The sequence below is a fragment of the Pelmatolapia mariae genome, linkage group LG5 (assembly GCF_036321145.2).
Source record: "Pelmatolapia mariae isolate MD_Pm_ZW linkage group LG5, Pm_UMD_F_2, whole genome shotgun sequence".
In the NCBI taxonomy this organism is placed as follows: domain Eukaryota; kingdom Metazoa; phylum Chordata; class Actinopteri; order Cichliformes; family Cichlidae; genus Pelmatolapia; species Pelmatolapia mariae.
In genome coordinates, this window is record NC_086231.1 from 29,200,444 (window position 1) to 29,218,505 (window position 18,062).

An 18,062-nucleotide genomic window follows, 5' to 3' on the forward strand; every position below is an offset into this window, starting at 1 on the left:
GACACGGGCTCCATTAGTCTCTTGGCAACTGTCGCCAATCCAAGGTCGCCACAATCTGAACAGCAGGAGAAACAGTTACTAATGCACTTCATATCCCCACAGACAAGTTGTCAAGCTGGAGAAAATAACTGCATTTCCCTTTGTAGAGTTTCTCTTACTCTGGTGTTTCCCCTCTCTCTGAAAAATTCACAGAACTTTCCCTCTCTCCCCTCCCGCGAAAGTACAACATGGTGAGATCAGTGCCTGTGAATATCCTTCCACATCTGAACAAAAACTCCTCCATCAGCTTCAAATTACAGCTTTCCAACCACCAATTGCCATATTGACAGGGCTAAGTTTGATGGACACCTACCAGCTCCTTTGTAAAAAAAAAAAAAAAAAAAAAGAAAGAAAGAAAGAAAAAGTTACTATGGTTACAAAGTGCTGTACACTGTGCTTGGTGGAGGCATGAGTGTAGTGGAGACGAGGCAGAGCAAAATGTTAGTGGTGGGTGTAAAGTCAGGGGTTAGATTTTATCAGTAACACAGTAAACTTTGAGGTTAATAAGGTCGGTCAACAATGATGAGGAAAATATGTGTGTTAAGTGACTAAATGTGAGAGGGATGTTAAACACACAGACCAAGCTTGCATCTTTCTCATAATGAAGAGAACCCCCTCCAGCACCTACAGAAACCCTATCATCCTTCTTACGTGCATGCACAGTTGTGAGTCAGCTCACTGAGGTGGGCTAAATATAAGCAGTCTGTGGCCAGACACACACCAGTTTCAAGACGCTGCAGACATGCTCTTTCATACATATATCTATATATATATATATATATATAAGTGATGCAAGGAGGTAAAGGACAGCAGAGGACTTTTACAGCCTGCCAATGCAAAGCTCATCTCATTATGTCATCATCAAAGCTGAGCGCCGCCGCTGAAAGAACTTCTTTCACTCATCTTGACAGTCATGTCTCTGACATAAAGCTGCTTCTCTGTTATGTGTGCGTATCTGTGTGTGCGTGTGGTATCAGACGACACCCACACAGCGACATTCCTGTGCAAGCACCCGGCGTTATATCAGGACGCATAAATAGGTAACTATTTGTCAGCTAAATGCTTGCAGTGTGAATGTAAATTAATTCAAATGGAATCGAGGTGTGGGCCACTCACTCACAGTGACCTACACAGGTACAATCAGATCGTGCGTCTGACAGGCCTGCTCAGGACGGTTTCTCCATGCTCAGTGACCATATGAGGCGATCGTGATCACTACAGGTCGCTAATCTATGGAAATGAAATGTATACACAGCAGCATTTAGTGTGTTTGATGCCTTTATGGTTGAGATAATCTGCGCCGAGGTCAGTACTGTTTGCATATCAGTAGTGGCAATATTGCGCTTAGTTTGCTCGATGCTTTCTTTCTGTGAAACTGAATATAATCAGGTTTAACCTCTGTAACCAGTTGAAGCAAAGAGTTTCTCAGACATGCATTCAGAGCACAAAATTATCTCCTTTAAAAAACAGATTATCTATGGATGATACACTTACTTGCATGTTTTTCCATTCATCCATTTGTGTCTCCCTGTGCATCCATCTTCACAGAGAATTTCCATCCATGTTCATGTCCAACAGGAGCGCCGACTTTCCACAAACACACACGCATACACACACTCACGCACACACACACACCTGTCTGTCTTGTGTCGTCCTCGCAGACTGGGGGAGGAAAAAAGCCAAACGGAGCAGAGTGAACAGAGGCATCCAGACAAGCTCAACAGACTGTCTATTAGACACACACTCCTCTCTTCTTTCTCCTCTCTTCTTTTCTCTTCTCCCCCCCTCTCTCTCTCTCTCTTCCCTCCTACTCGCTTTTACATTTTACACTCCCACTCTGCTCAGCCAGTCAGTCAGCCCTTAACCTTTCTCAGACTGATTTCATGCCTCTCCCTCCCTCTCTCTCAGTCTCTCACACCTGAACTTGCTCACCCTGTGTTTGCTGCCGAGTGGCACTTTTAGCTTCTCTTCCATTTGTAATCATCCTTCCTCTCCATGTTCCACGCGCTCCCTCTCCCTCACTCTGTGGCTCTCTCTCCGTCTCCCTCTCTCTCTGTTGTTGCGTGTATAATTAGAAATGAGACTGCTGTGCAACTCCTCAGCTGATGGTAGGCGTATGACTGCCTGATGGCTTTGGCGCTTTGCCTGGTGGAGTGAGGGCGGGAAACCATAGCTTTAGCCTGGGCATGCTCACACACACACACACATGCACACACAGGCGAATACGACAAAAAAGAGCCCACAAAACAGAAATCTGAGAACACAAAGCCTTGCCTTGCTGTTAATTCTTCCTGTTTCTCACTTCCTGTTCTTTTTTTATCTTGACTAAAGTATTCAGAGATTCAGCCTTGAGCACACATGCTAACCCTCTGGAAAAAAATATCATAACATTTGGTTGTCGTGTGGGAAACATTCTGCTTTCTCATCTGACTTTAAAACACAAGAAAGAGGACACGGCTTTTGATGTACGGCTGCCTCAGCAACACAGCAGCCTGGGTCCCAGCTACTGATTGTATTTTATTTTTTTGCAGGGCCTCAGCAGGTGAACCCCCAGTCATGGGAAAGCCTACGCGTAATTCAGTTTGTGGTGAAGAGGATTTCTTACTTTGAGTCACATCATGCTTCCTCTGCCCACTCTCGCTTTCTGTATCTGCCTCTCTTTTGATTTTTCTTCTTCTTTTTTTTTTGTAATCCACTGGTGTACGCACATACGCACACACAAAGAGAAAGTTCACAGCATGTTAAGTGATTGCATTGCAAACCTCTGCCACAACCAGCATATTCAGGCTAAACCACCACAACCACTGACATTTAGAAAAGAAATGTTTTTATTGATAGAAATCGCCAATGACTCCCACTACTTCCCAACTGCTACATCTACAGCTTGTATTTACAGTTTCAGTTTGGCGCTTGGCACAGACACCAAGTGTGACTTTCAGTAGTGAAAGTTTCCATGCTTGTGCACAGGGAGTTAGAGGTTTGCAGTTTTCACAAATTGCATGCCTTTGCACGATTCACACATGACTAAAATATCTTTTTTTTGTTTAAATATATCTATTTGTTATCTACATATGCAGACCAGACATATGTTTATATATTTTTTCTTTTGATAATGTTCTTGTTTGTTTGTTTGCTTTTTGTGGATGATCAGCAAGTTGGCTTCTATTGTGCTGATTCTTGTTGTACAGATTCTTGCAATGACTCACATCAGTATCTTTTCCTGCTTGCATCTGAAACCAGACACTGTTTAAAAGCCACTCTCAAGTGCGATGCTGTGTTTTGGAAAAAAGAAAAAAGAGAGAGGGAGGGAGAGAGAGAGGCAGTGATGTAATGCTGCTCGAAGCCTCTGCATGCAAATATTGTATAATCAGCAAGTCCTGCTTAGAGAACATGGAACTGACGCCTCTTGGCCACTAGATGGTGCTCAGGACACACAAACGATCAGATACAGTGCTGAGTGATGGTTTTCTCTCACACTGCTAACTGTCCTTTTTTTGCCACTTGAAAACTATAGATAATAATAATTATTATTACTATTAATATAAAAATTCCTCCTACTCCCTTTTCACGCTTTCCCATCAGCTATTATTACTGTTATTATCATCACCATTCTTCTTTTTATTATTATCATCCTCATAATTATCATTATTATTAAGTTTAAAAAGTATTACTGATAGAGAACAAAATATTCTTTCTAAAGCGTTGAATTTGTCCATAAAAACAGTTATTAAAGAACTTTTTGTAACTCTCCCTCTGACTCTCAAGGTGAAGCAGTCAGGTTTAAATAAATAAATAAAATAAAATAAAAGCGCGACAGGGAACAAGAGGCAGACAGGGAGGAGGCGAGGGGGAGGGAGGGGGTGTAAGAGGACCAAAAATAACAAAAGGCATGTGCCTGTCTCTCCTCGGTATTTTCCACTCCGTTACATAAAAATCCCTCCTTCCCGCTTCTCAATAAGCCTCCTTGCTCTCTCCGTCTCTGCCAGCTCCTCCCTCCGCCCTGTCATTGGTCAGCTGGCCGTCCTAACAAAGCCGCTGTCTTGATCTCGTCTAAGTGGTTCTCAGGGAGTCCACTGAGGGAGGAAGGAGGAAGTGAGCGGCAGGGTGGCAGCAGTCCCGCATCAGTCCCGCATCAGTCACTTCGGAGCAGTCTGAGTGAGAACTGGAGAGGTGGGAGATGCTCCCCTGGCTCAGTGCTGAACTGTCACAGGGCTGACCAGCCGCCGCATACTCGTCATCCTCAGCGCCTCAACCTGTTTCTGACAACTTTCCAGTTAACATGAGCTCCTCGTCAGCCAACCTGCACAACAAACGCCTACCCTGTAAGTGCTTTTATTATTTATTCTCTTATTCTTTGCAGAACCTCAGCTTTCAGGTCAGGTGGTAATATTTTGACCAGAGGTTTGCCCCAGTAACACGTTTTTTTTTTTTAGACACAAAAATGCAGGGCATAAGAGAGAAAAGGGTTCCTCTCCATATTTGGTAGGCTTGCTTGTCTCTTGTGCTTTCCCCCGATTCGTTGGTGTGCCGCGAGGTCTTTAAAAGTCCATCTTTTAATCTAGATTTGTAAATAAGAAATGAAAGTATCATCATAAATTGATTTAGAGCTCTATTACCATAGTGTGTGTGTGTGTGTGAGATATAATAGGAAACCTTGTGGGATAGGTCTGGCTATGAGTTAAGTAGCTGCTGTTGTGATGCTGTCCGAAGTGACTTGTCCAAGTGCTGTGCCAGCCAAAAATCAGTCAGGAATGTTGAATCATCACCCTGAGTAATGGTCCACTAATACCAAAAGAATAGGTCGCACTCTCTTTGCACAAGAACAGGGATGCATTCCCACACACACACACACACACACACACACACACACACACACACACACACACTGAGGCAGCCTTGGATCGGGGCCACCACACAGCCCCAGACAAAGATCTCTTATTTCTAATGGGATTGCGCCCGCAGATCTCATCAGAGTTGACTCACTGCAACAGAGTCTGCAGCTTGTTCCGCGGACACACCAACCCAGATAGGATCCAAAATTGAATTAGTCCCAAAGAGATCAGTGATTTCACGAGGCTAAAAAGGATCAGGGCCGTAACTCCAGAGAAGACGTCTCCCATCTGTTGCTCTGGCCCGGCCCCGCTTTATCACATTCTGATTTTTCTTTTCTTTTTTTTTTTTTGTGGGAATGTGCCAGTGAGGGCTGGTTGTGCTGTGAAGTGAGGGATTGACCAGCTGTTGAGAGCATGCTGCAGACAGAAATGTTGAGGCTGAAAAAGGAAATTGTTTCTATACTCCATGTTTCATAGCTTGGTCCCTTTGGGCACGACCCAGATAAGATGGAGGAGGTTGATGCTCTTTAATAAGCAAATTAGAGGAGTAAAAACGAAATCCTTATCATGTACTGTGTGTTTCATTAATTGTTTACTCTCTGAGGGATTCATACAGTACGCACACCTGTCTCTGCTTTGCTGCCCTGCTATCTAATGGAGCTTAGCATCTAAGCTAGAAGGGAAACAAGTGGCACTACACTGAACAACCTCTATTAAACAGAACATTGTTGACAGCTACAATTAAATGTTTATGTATGAGAGCACTGTTGAATATCACGTATATGGCTGGGGATGCTAACCTGCCTACAGTGATGGAATTTGCAGGATTTAATGATTGGGACATGTTTACACATCTCTGTGATAGTGTTTCATAATGACCAGCTGGTGAGTCTATAGGGAAATGCTCTCAGTCTATTCCAGTGTAGTAGCAGAACTCACTGACACACTTTATAGCCGTGGCCCTAGAATCACCTTATTTCACACTTCAGAATCTATGTCCACATAAATGGGTTTAATAACAACTTTCTGCTGGCTGCTCTCGTAGGTCATTGGGACCAAACTGACTTGAGTTTGGTTTAATTATTGCTTAAGTCTGGATCACACTGATAAATCGAGGCTAATGCACCAATAAGAGCGTTTCCTTTTTTCAAGATTCAGACACTACAAAGCAAGGCACTCGTAATACCGTGTTATTATTCTCAAACAAGACTCATTGCTCACTAATGTGAGAAGAGCTCTCATGTTGCGAATACACTGATTATTCTGCTGCAAACAATGCTTCTTGGCATGTCGGTGCCTTAAGCTAATTGAATGTTTTTGAGTGTTAGCGTGCGATTATACAAAACACGGATGTCTGAACGGTTCCCATTAATTTAGCGTAAGCCCCGTAGCCCTGAGGATACAGACCAGCTCCGTTAATTAGTTCTCCAACAAATCCATCTCCTTACTTTTCAGCTCAATAGCATTTTGTGTATCCCTCCAGGGTTCAGAGCCACTCAGACAGCAACAGTTTGTCACTGAGAGGAAACAAATTCACACCAAAAGAAAAAGTAAAGTGGATCTGATGACCTTTTATGGTATGAGATGGTTCTCAGAAAATACCACACAGAGAAGGTGACATTCACATCACTGCTTTGGTTCAGCCCCCAGGTCCCCTGGTTAAATTAGCCTAGCTAGTTATCAGCCCACATTCTTACATAACCATATATAAAACTGATGTACAACTATAGAAAACATTACAGCATCCCATTATTCAGTATACAGTGCTAATTGCTTTTGGCACACATGATCCTTTGTGCACCTTTTTGCTAGCGAGAGGCATCCTGTACGTCATCCTGAGGACATTAGTTAAAAAATAAAGGGGGTGTTTTCGGTCAGCAACAAAGACTGAGCTTTCCTTAAGATGGCATGATGATACAGCTTATCTAACGAAGTTTGTTGTCGACCAGTGATTTTTCCAGCCAGTCTGACACTCCTGTTCAGTTTGTTCCTGTTTGCCAAACCAGACTGGTTACCATACCAGACTGAGAGATTGAACACAAAACTGTGAGTTTGAACATTTCCCTAATGGTTTACTGTGTAATGGCCATGTTTTTGTAGTTTTCTGACATTCTACTGACTGTTTAATCCATAAATTAAGAACCACAGCATAAAATAAATGAATCTCTCAGCCCTTATCCTAGCTTTAAACACTGACTGTTTGCTAACTGCGCTGCCTCAAATGACAACATTTGCTACTGGATGTCAGCTAAGATTTTAGCATCTGAAGAATGAGATGTTTCCTCCAATAGGTGGTGGAATCCAAATTGCATCTTTTCTTTTTTCTTCCCTATTCACAAGGGGCCGATGGAGCCACATGTTTTGATTTGGCAGATTTTTACACCAGATGGTCTTTCCGATGCAACCCCCTCAGGGATTTGTTCCTCCTCCTGGTCTCAAACACGGGATCTTTCACGTGTTAAGTGTGTGTTAATCACTAAATTATGGTGGTGGACTCCAAATACAGAGCAAAAACACTGTGAATATTGGACTTAGTCATTGATATATAAAAAGACAAGGCACAATAGGACGACACCTCTGTGATGTGTTTCTGCCATTCCACCAAACCACAAAATTGCCATCAGACAGCATCAGTTCTAATGATTATTTTTCCTTTTTTGGATCTCGTATATCTCGTAACCATATTCAAAGTAGCTTGAATCACCTTTCCTTCCCAGTCTGTTGCTTAAACTTGAGCAGATCCTGCTCACCATGTCCGTACGCCTAAATGCTTTGACTTTCTGTCATGTGATTTGCTGATTAATTATCGGCATTAGTGAGCATCAGTATAGCTGTCAGTGTTGGTGTTCGGCCTCATGCCAAAGATAATCAGAGCGGTGCTGACAGTAAGGACAACAGAAGACCTCAAGTGTGATATCGCTTTGAGCTCTTCAAGTGCCATTTCTTAAATAATACTATGCAACGATAGATGAGACCTATTTAAAAAATATTTGGCTCCCAACATGCGCCCTCAGTCAGTGTCAGTGGTTCTGGATGGCAGTGGTTTTCAGGCTGTCACTTCTGTGAGATGAGTGTCTGGTTCTTTCCATGTCCTGGGTAAGATTTCCCAAAGCTGGTGGGAGATGTTACCCACGGCTTGGTTGAAGTGCAGTATACCAGGAAATCTCTCTAAAGCTGTTTCCTATCCAAGCTGCAGATAAAGGAGCCAAAAGTCTACATGATGTAAATCAGCACTTGTGTGAATGCCTTTTGTGCAGCTTTTGTCTGCAAAGGGTTAAAGTTTAAATACTAAAATAGTGAGAAAACTTGCATGAATTCTTTAACAAGTGTGCAAAAAAGGCAATGATTGGATTCGTACAGTAATTGGTGCTCAGTACATCAAGATAACGCTGCACTGACTTTTATCATAGTTTATACAGAAACTGCAGGCCACCCTATCTGAGTCTCAATAAACAGACGAGCCGTGTCTGAGAGACTGTTTGGTTTAACCAAACATTCTTACAATTCTCCCGGCTGAGATGAAAATTGCTCCAAACCTTCCTCACAAAAATGAGGAGAGGCAGGGAGACTTTACAAGAAGAAAAGAGAGAAGTGTTAAGGTGACTGAAACAAGAAGAGTCGCTCAATGTTTTAATAAAGACAGAAACAGAGTTTTTCTCTGTATTTCTGTCAGGATGATGATGTACCCAAAATATTTCTGAGCGTGTCTACAGATTTAATTATCAGATTTTAAAAAGTGTCTGTTTTCTGAGCTCAGCTATGTCGCCGTGCCCTGATTCAGGCTGTTGACAGTCACTCTACATACACTTTGCCTCTAACAAGCGGAACAAACTCATTAATACTGTTTACTTCAGTGTAAGACCGTGTAATTTGCCGCTGCACTCAACAGAGATTTGTGCATTATTGACTGGTTGGCTTAAGTAATTGAACACTGTGTTGTTCATCAAGAGTGATTTTGAATAAGAGGATTTGTAAATGTTCTGGGTACATCAGTACTTTGTCATCCGCTGAAGCCCATTGTGTCGATCAGAACTCACGGCAGTCTGCTGGTGGACGTATGGAGGGCAGTGGGTCAGGACGCTGACCTACAAACAGTCCTATTGTGGGTTTACAAAAAAGGGGAAGGAAGGAGAGGGTTAACACTGATGTCATTGTTGGTGGATGGTGCTGGACACTGCTTTGTCCTGGGATGAAGAGACACTCATGCACCCAGCAGACATGCAAACACACATCAACAACAGTTATAAATAATTCACTGCTCTTGCAACTGGAGTCTAATAAATGTCACTTTCTTGTAGGAGTAAAAAGAAAACAGTGCGAGAAACCCAAAATAATATGAGAGGTAAAACAGACACTGCACAGCCTCCGTGCTGTTGTTCTCCATTTTGGTTGTTGTTCCACTTCAGTTCAAGGCACTTTTGGAAGGACAGTGCAACGTTTTCATAAACTGCAGCGATTCAAACTTTGCAGGGACCACCAGTATGCTCTGATCAGGATAAGAAGAAGCACAACGAGATGTTTTTAATATTAGTTGTATACTTGTGCTGTAATTTCAGACTGCTTCACTGCTCCCACTGTTAGGGTAAATCTACCTGTAGCCAGCCACTGAGTCACCATTAATTACCACAGACACTGATCCACTAATGACCAGCTCTGCACTGTGAACAACCCACTGATACTGTTAAGATTACTGCTCTGTCGGAAGAGACTATCAGTAAAAATAACAACTAATGAGCCCAGCTATTACTTCCTGTGTCTCTTCATCTCTACAAACCAAACTCTTGCTTTAACTTACTTTTATCTACCCCTTTCCATCATATAACACATTTTTCTTTAGACAGCCCACTTCTCAGTTTTAGCCTTTCAGCCTCCCTGACCTTTTCTCCCTCTCGCTTTCTGCCTCCTTTATGTGTTTACATCCTCTGCTTCTGCTCCCTCGCTCATTCTCTCTTGTCGCAGTCGGGAACCGGTCCATGTGAAATAAAATCTCTCTCCTCTGATAAGCTAAAGTGTGTCTGGGTGGAAAGGGCAGCCAGTCTTTAACTGTAGCCTCAGACCAAACAAGTGTTACCTCACATCTGTCCCACGGTTTAGAAGTAGATGGTCGTCACCCCTCTCGTTTGTTAGATAAACTACAATTGCACAGTGTGTTTGAGGGAGGCAGAAACAGAGCCAAGAGCTGTTATTTGAATTCTTTTGCTTTTCTACTGCAGTCTGCTACTTTAATTTAAGGAACCAGAGGGCTGAGGGTAGGTACCACCGCTAGAGCCATTTAAATGGCAATAATACCAGCTGTTTGTAAAAGGAAAACACTTCTCAGAAAAAAAGCCTCGGCTTGGCTGAATAGAATCAACCCAAGTGTTTGGCAAAGGGCTCTATAATCAAAGCAGAAGAGGAAATTGTGGTTCTCTCCTGATTTCTGTTTAGTTGCTGTTTACTGAAAAGTTGTAGCTCGTGCTGCTCCAACAACTGGATTGTCTCGGGAGGCCTTTTTCCTCTGCTCTGTTCTGCTCTGACCTTCCCCTGCCTGTGAGCTCACATTTTCATTTAGAACAGTGATGGGCTAATGGGAGCCTCCAGGCGACAGCGAACCCTCCTATCCCTTCATTTAGCCTCCAGATCAATGTGTTGCCTCTACTATTTGTGCAGTAAACTGCCATTACAAAGTCCTGTCCTTGAGAACATCACGGGGGAACGAGGCACGTGGCATGCAGATGCTAAATAGATACAAAGATTGACCCGATTTTCTTTTTTCTTTATGCATTTATGCACTCGCATAGTGCCCTGTTTTGTTCAGTTTGTCAAGTAGAACAAAGTAGAGCATACTCTAGAATGAATATCTGCTGGATGTCTCTGAGTCTGCCTCATTAGGATATTATAACATGTTTTTTTTTTTCTCGGAAGTCTAACAAAACTTTATGCAGGTACTTGAGTCCTTACAGTTACATCTTTTTTTTTTTCCTAGCATTCTGATGACAGTTTTTCATTGGCTTTATAAGATGAATTAGCCTAATTCCTAAAGTGATTTCCTGTAAGTGGAATCATGTCTAAGAAGTGCAGGCCCGCCCCGTTCTCTTACATTGCTGCTTTTGTCTGAATTTGAATGGGCTCTTTCTCCCACTGCCGCCTGAGCGGAGGATCTGAGTTTGTGTTTATGTGGGAAGCCAGAGCAGTACACGGACATGTCCAGCACGCTCCCTCTTTCTTCATCCTTCTGTCTGTTCCAGTCATTCTGCATGCCCAGCTGGTCTTGAGCCCTGGTCTATGACCTTTTCTTCCTCAAGTCCCAGGGCACTGACAGGAAGGAAGGAGGGGGGTGACTGGAAGGACAGAGGGGAGAGACATGAGGAGAGAAACAGAAAGAATGGTATACTGGACAACGATGGAGAAAGGAAAACTGAACAGAATGCTTAAAGGAATAGTATGGCTTAAAGAAAGAAATTGAGATAGAACAGGATTTTTAAAAAGTCATACTGCAAAATAGGAGGAAGGAGCAAAGAAGAGATAAAAATAGGCAGAAAAAAAAATCAGAAATGCCACTGAAGGATGAGAAAAGGAAATAAATGACAGTTTAATGCATGTTGCCTCATTCAGCAGCAGGAACTTCAAACATATTGTGGTACATAGGGAGAAATAATGAATTGATCCCGTGCTGAATTTGTACGTTTCTTCATTTGCAAAGAAATGAACGGTCTTTAAATTTGGTGACAACTGGTGGCGAGATCATTTGGAAATTGAAGAAATCTAAAATCACCATCAAGCATACTTGGTCTGGCGATCTATGCAAGATCTTACCACATAGGGTGATCATATTCATGAGGAAGGTGGTGGATCAAAACTACAGTAGGAGCTTGTTAATGATCTCGACTTGCTGTGTTTGCATAAAGAGAAATGCAGAGTAGAGGTGGAGGTGGGAACATTATGCTCTGGGGCTGTTTTTCTAATAAGGGTACAAGACAACGTCATCGTATTGAGGGGCCGATGGATGCGGCCACCTGCTATAAAATCTTGGATAAGAAGCTCTTTCTCTCAGCTAGAACTCTGAAAATGGGTCGTGGATGGGCCTTTCAGCATGACAGTGAGCCACCAAGCCAACAATGGCTAAAGAAGAATCATTAAGGTCATGTAGTGGTCTAGCCAGTCTTCAAACCTCAGTCCTGTAGAAAATCTGTGGAGGGAGCTGAAGCTTTGAGTTTCTAAGCTGCAGCCAAGAAACTGAAAGAATTTGGAGAGTTTCTGTAAAGGGTGTGGTTCTAAATACGTATTTCACTCGATGACATGCAAATCAATGTGTTTGTGTTTTGGTTTGTTTCTCTTTTCCCCTAAATGTTTATGTTAATATTCTGTCTCTCTCCATTAAAATAAAACTACCATAAAAATTAGAGAACAAATAATTATTTCCTCCAGCGTAGGAAACTAAATACTTTGGCTTGCAGAGTGGATGAATCAGACTTGACATGTAACCTGGACACCATGGCCATGGTTTTCTTTCGAGGATTTCCCTGTGTGAGTCACTAGGTCATCTGCGGCTACCGAAGCCCACTGATCAAAGTTACCCAGCAGGAAAAAGAACCAGGAGGAGTGAAGCAAAATCAATGTGAGGATATACATCTGTAGCTAACCTTTAGCTCTCCATGTGCCTCAGCCTTTAAGTAGAAACAATCAATGCTGTGATCAATCAGTCCTTAACAGAGTAGTGAAAAAAAACAAAACCTCCAGGATAGGCAGTTTGCTTAAACCTGTTGCCTGTCATGGAAAGTGAAATTTTGTCCCAGCCTCCAAAAATCGTGTTTATTTTCTGTAAGCTCTTATTTTAACAGAAAAAGGATTATTGTTAAGCCAGCACAAATCAAGTGTTTCATCCCACATGATGTCCTCAGCCGGTCACATTAAATAAGGGTCTCTTTTTATCTAAACACACATATCAGACAAGCAGTGCCTAATTGTGACAGACATCTTGCTTCGTCAGCTCAGCTCCCTTTGCTTTCCTTAAGGCTCTGAGGACAAAGGCATTCCTGATTGTGCAACAGTGCAGTGCGAAGAGAGCATCACAGACCCACGACCTCAAACGTCTCTATGAAGACAGAAATGCTGGAAAGGCAAAACGCTGCAAGAGTGACTGATGCACCAATGTAAAAAAAAAAAAAGTTTTGAAAGACTTCAGGAAAGAGGTGTGGTGTCTGTACCAGTTGTACTAACTATAATAATAATAATAATAATAATGCCCATACATCATTTTTCACCTGTCCAATTCAGGGTTACAGATCATTATAATTGTTTAGTGGCCCTGGATGAACTTTCCAAAGTTTAAGAAAATGATCATCATTGGGTTCTCCTTCTCACGTCAGGCTCTTGGTCAGTGGGGTTTTGGATGTTTCTGACCTTCTGAAGAACATTAATAAGGCATAAAAATGTAACTGATCTCTTGATGTAAAAGTAAAAATAAGATGAATGCTCGTTCCTGTGCTAATGCAGGGTATTGTTAGCTTTCTGTTGCCAGTTTGTTTAGAAATTTTTTCAGGCTGTGGAGAGTCCTTTCTTTATTTCTGGGTTCTGTGTCTACACCCACATACCGTAGGTGCTGTCAGCATCACTCTGGGGTTTGAATGGTCTTCTTCCTCTTTTCCCTCCAAAGCTGTCTGCCTGTCTGATCCCAAAGCCAAGCCCGGCCACTGTACCCAGGAGGGACTCTATCAAAGAGGGCCAGAGACGAGCTGCAGTGACAGGCTCGTGTCGTTCCGCCACCACAGACGTGACTCATGGGGGGCACTGCGCTGAGACAGCACTCCAAAGAAGGCAACCTGTTGCTGCTTTTAGGCTTGTGCTGCAGTTTGGGGATTTAAAGTGATTATGCAACAAGTCTTTATAGTTCATAATGAGGACATAAAGAGGGTTTGTAGCAAAGATAGTCTCCTCACATTGCCAGAGAAAGAGATTTTTTTTTTTTACCCCTTTTCCTTGTAAACATCCTGAGAACATTGTCTTTCTGTTCTCCATCACTTGCCTGTGTATTTATAGAGCTGCTGTGACTGCTGATCTCAACAAAGACCAGATAATCTTCACATTACTTCCAGTTTGGACATGGCTTGAAAGCCTCATCCAATTAGCTCAATCCCCTGCCTGCAGGTTGTAAGAGCTCCTCAAAATTCAGACACTGCTCTAATGACTACAACATACTGTATGCACACTGAGAGTAAGTGATGACGTGTAGAACACATGCTTTCATCTTTTCTCTCTGAGTCTAGTAGAAGGAGGAAAAGAAGTAACAATCTCATAAGTATCTGTGGCCAGGTGAAATGTTCCCCTCAGTTTCCTGTCTCCTGTTGGCTCCAAATGCATATTTAGCATCCAAACATGTGACCGGTGTCCATCGTCTCATCCAGCTCTTTCCTGGTGTTTAGAGATGCTAAATGACTTTCATTTTAATTGCCTCTGCATTTTTTTTGCTTTGTTTTTTGTAGAACATCTGACTAGTGTTGTTGAATAATGAGGGTTTCCAATACCGGTTCTAAGCGAATAGCGCACTGCGCATGCACGCAGTAAAAAATGTCTAACACAGTATCGGGTCTCCATCCCTGGAGTCAAGCTGCTTGCATGTAACATCTGCTCAGTTACACAGTAAAAGCTTACAAGGAATCACGAATCCAGAGTCTTTACTAAGCATCGAACATTTTTGGTCTGTTTTTCTGTTGAATTTATTGATAGATTACTTAGACACAACCAAGATATCTACACGCCTCTACACGCTCATTTCAGCTGGTCTTTTTTAAATATATTTTTTCCTTCGAAGTCATGTGCTCTGATACTTGCACTATTCCTTCCTTCCTTCCTTCCTTCCTTCCTTCCAGGGTTTTCTCCCCTCCTCCTGACAGCTCTCATTTGCATAGCAATCTTTACTGATTTAGTAATGGGCTGGTATGGTGTGGCTGTTAGGAGAGTGATTTGGGATTTCCAGGAAAATCTAAAGCAGTGTGTTAATGGAATTATCCAAAAGGCAAATATATTCATTAATATCTTGGACTTTAGATATATTACATACTAAAAACACTAAAAACTCTATATAGAGAGATATAGAGAAATAGATAGCTATAGTAACAATCACTTTAACATTACATCAGGTTGGTGGCCTATGATGATAAACTGAAGCTACTTAAGGGCTTCTGCTTACATTTGACTAGTAAATATCAAGTTAATAAAGTTGATAAAGGATTTCAAATGTTCCACAGCTTACTTTTAAACTTAGTTTGATCAAAGAGTAGGGCTGCCACTTTGTTTTTTTTGTTTTTTTTAAATAACAGAAACTGATAAAATGATATGAATCACTGCATTAAAAAGAATATAGTTTGCTGTACTGGTCATTTGGCTGTAATATACGATTCATCTAAAAGAACATAAATAAAGCGTAGTTTCTGCTAAAGTAGATACAGTTAGTATGCTTAAAATAGTGTATAAAAAGCACATCTTTATTCAAATGGGACATGTTTGAGTATTGGACTTTGGCTCAGACTATGTTGACTGTTTGATCCCAGGCCTCTCCACATGTATAGCAGCTCTGCCACCTTTAAGTGACTGTGTGATCAAGACACATGGTGAAGCACAAAGCTTAAACTGGTGTTGTTCTTGCACCATTAACTTAAAACAGAACTATAAACATTATACAGATTATATATGGGAGATCTATTTTGCATCATTCTTTCCTTATAAACAACATCCATACTAGTTTCACATCCTTAATTTCTTCATTTTCATGAATAAATCATAGAATTAAGGTTTGTAATCTGAGACATATAAAATCTAATAGGGAGGTAATGGAGGTAATGCAAAATTCTGCTAATTTCTTCCCTTTCCAATCAGCACAAATTAATTGTATAGTTTTTTATTGTATAGTTTTACTTTCATTGGGGTTTCTTGTACCTTTGTAACAGATAATCTAACTATTGAAAGTTGAAAGACAGAAATCCTTCTGCTTCACAGTTCACGTGTGGATTAATGTCTCCCCCTACTGGCTACCAACATTGACCCCTGAGTATATGTATAATGGCTCTCAAGCTAAACAATCCTTAGCTTGAGATGGTCTTACTGACCACCACATGCACCTTCAGAGTGAAAGAACTAGTTTGTGAACTCCACCCTGCTGTGGTGGAGGCCTCACCTGGCCCAGCCTCCAAATGACAGGTGGCTGTAGATCAGGAGGTAGAGCAGGTCTACTAATTGGAAGGTTGGTGGTTTGAGTCTGCATGCCAAATATCTTTGGGCAAGATGCTAACCGCAGGTTGCTCTCTGATTCATCCATTGAATGGGCATGTTGTATAAAGTGCTTTGAGTGCTCTGGGAGAGTAGAAAAGCGCTCTATAAATCCAGGGATGCAGTGAAAACTTCAGCTGAGCTGGTGTCTGAGTTCCTCTTCTTCTCTTGTGATTGCCAGCGGAGAGCGAGCGCAGTCAGAGGCTCCCAGATGTGGACGCAGCACAGCAACTCAAGCTGAGAGAGAGACAGCGTTTCTTTGAGGAAGTCTTCCAGCACGATGTGGACGTCTACCTTTCCTCGGCACACCTTTGTATCAAAGATTACAGAAGACGTGAGTTGAACTGTTTGTGTTTATGAATGAACACGTGCCATATAAATGCACAATAGTATTATCATACTGTTGTTTCTCTTCTTACTGCAGCTCCTATTGGCAGCATCTCTTCTATGGAGGTGAATGTGGACTTGTTGGATCAAATGGAGCTGATTGACATCTCTGACCAGGAGGGTTTGGATGTCTTTTTCAGTTCCGTAGGAGAAGAAGGAATGCTGACTTCCCCGCTGCCAGGTAAAGAACAGAACCTTATATAATGCACAGCAGCACAGCTGCATCGCTAACAGTGTTTTTCTCTGACGTCCTAGGAAATAACCACAATGAGGAAGCCATCAGTAATGGACTGTTTCGACATGTCCTTGAAAGTCTTGACGCCAAGTCCCGCATGTCCTCCACATCTTCAAATTCTTCCTCTGACAGCCAGACCATGAATGTCAACGGGGAAGACACTCCTGTGGTTGGGTCAGACAGCGAGGAAACACACACCAATACAGTCAAGCGCAGAGCCATGTCCCCAAAGACAGAGGAGGGGAAAAGTTCGAATTCAGCTCCGTCTTCATAGATTACACCCTCTCCTCAGTAGATCTCTGCCTGCAACACTGATGTTAACACCTGAGTGAAGAGCGGACTTTGACTTGAGAGTTATTGAAACAGACGTCTGGGTATTTCTTCCATATAACTGTCTTTGATCACTATTTACAACCTTCCTGTTTGATCAATTAAGCTTAGGGTTGTTGGGACTATTAACTGTAAAGATGGAGACTTTTTTTTTTTAAACCTCACAGATGGCTGATTAAATTTGTACAGTATTAACACAAAGCAGGGAGGTAAAGCAATAACTGAAACAAAAATATTTGGATAAAGTATGACCTGTGTTCATTTGGTAAAAGATTGTTTCAGGGTTTTGTGTTTTTTAAAGTTCTGGTATTGAAATCAAAACTCTCACAACAAATTAATTGTTTTAACAATAAAGGAAGAGAAAAAAAAACTTTTGTGTGCTTGTAAGAATCAAACAGTGCTTCCGTCTGGTTGTTTCGCTTCCTGGGCCTAAAATTTTGTGCAAAAGTCTCGAGCACCACTCATATTCTTTTCTGTTTTTCTTTGGACATTGGTTTATTCATTTATTTTTTTCACCCATTTTCAGTCCAGTCCAGTCCTTGTAATAGAACATTTTCAGAGGAATGTTGTGCCTACAAATAACAGACAACTCAGCAGAGAACCAATTTTAAATCATATCTTTAGACACTTTGTTTCCATGAAAAATTTCCTATAAAAAATGCCAAACTTAAGTTTTACAGACGTAAAATTGTATTTTGACATTCCCAAATTTTTTATGTCTTGAAATGATGTGCAATGTGTTCGTTACAAAAAACAGAAAACTGGACAACTGGAGGAAAAATGAAGTGGCAGGCCTAAAACTCTATCTACAGCTGATGAACAGTATCAAAAAGTCATGTCCTGAAGAAATATGGGGAAAAATAATCCAGCAGTGGCCTGATACATCTACTGTTCACCAGTGCCCCATCAGACCTGGTCTCAGTGGAGGCGTGGCTCTAGGTCATTCTTCTGTGGAGCACATACATTTGTGAAAGCATTCCTTTCAAGCAATATGA

General features: G+C 41.8%; 1 protein-coding gene across 1 annotated transcript; it reads left to right on the forward strand.

The window, feature by feature from the left end:
* Window positions 1-4,077: 4,077 nt before the first annotated feature.
* On the forward strand, window positions 4,078-17,433 carry LOC134627228 (dysbindin-like). The gene is made up of 4 exons (XM_063473178.1): window positions 4,078-4,361; window positions 16,297-16,449; window positions 16,540-16,683; window positions 16,758-17,433. Exons 1-4 carry the CDS (start codon window positions 4,319-4,321, stop codon window positions 17,009-17,011), a joined length of 594 nt encoding a protein of 197 aa, XP_063329248.1. The 5' UTR covers window positions 4,078-4,318; the 3' UTR covers window positions 17,012-17,433.
* Window positions 17,434-18,062: the final 629 nt, after the last annotated feature.

What these genes read in the sequence shown, in the direction of transcription:
- LOC134627228 (XM_063473178.1), top strand. Translation starts at nt 4,319, where the DNA reads ATGAGCTCCTCGTCAGCCAACCTGCACAACAAACGCCTACCCT. An exon ending in GCACAACAAACGCCTACCCT is followed by an intron (nt 4,362 to 16,296) that starts GTAAGTGCTTTT and finishes TGTGATTGCCAG; the next exon opens with CGGAGAGCGAGCGCAGTCAG. An exon ending in GCTGACTTCCCCGCTGCCAG is followed by an intron (nt 16,684 to 16,757) that starts GTAAAGAACAGA and finishes CTGACGTCCTAG; the next exon opens with GAAATAACCACAATGAGGAA.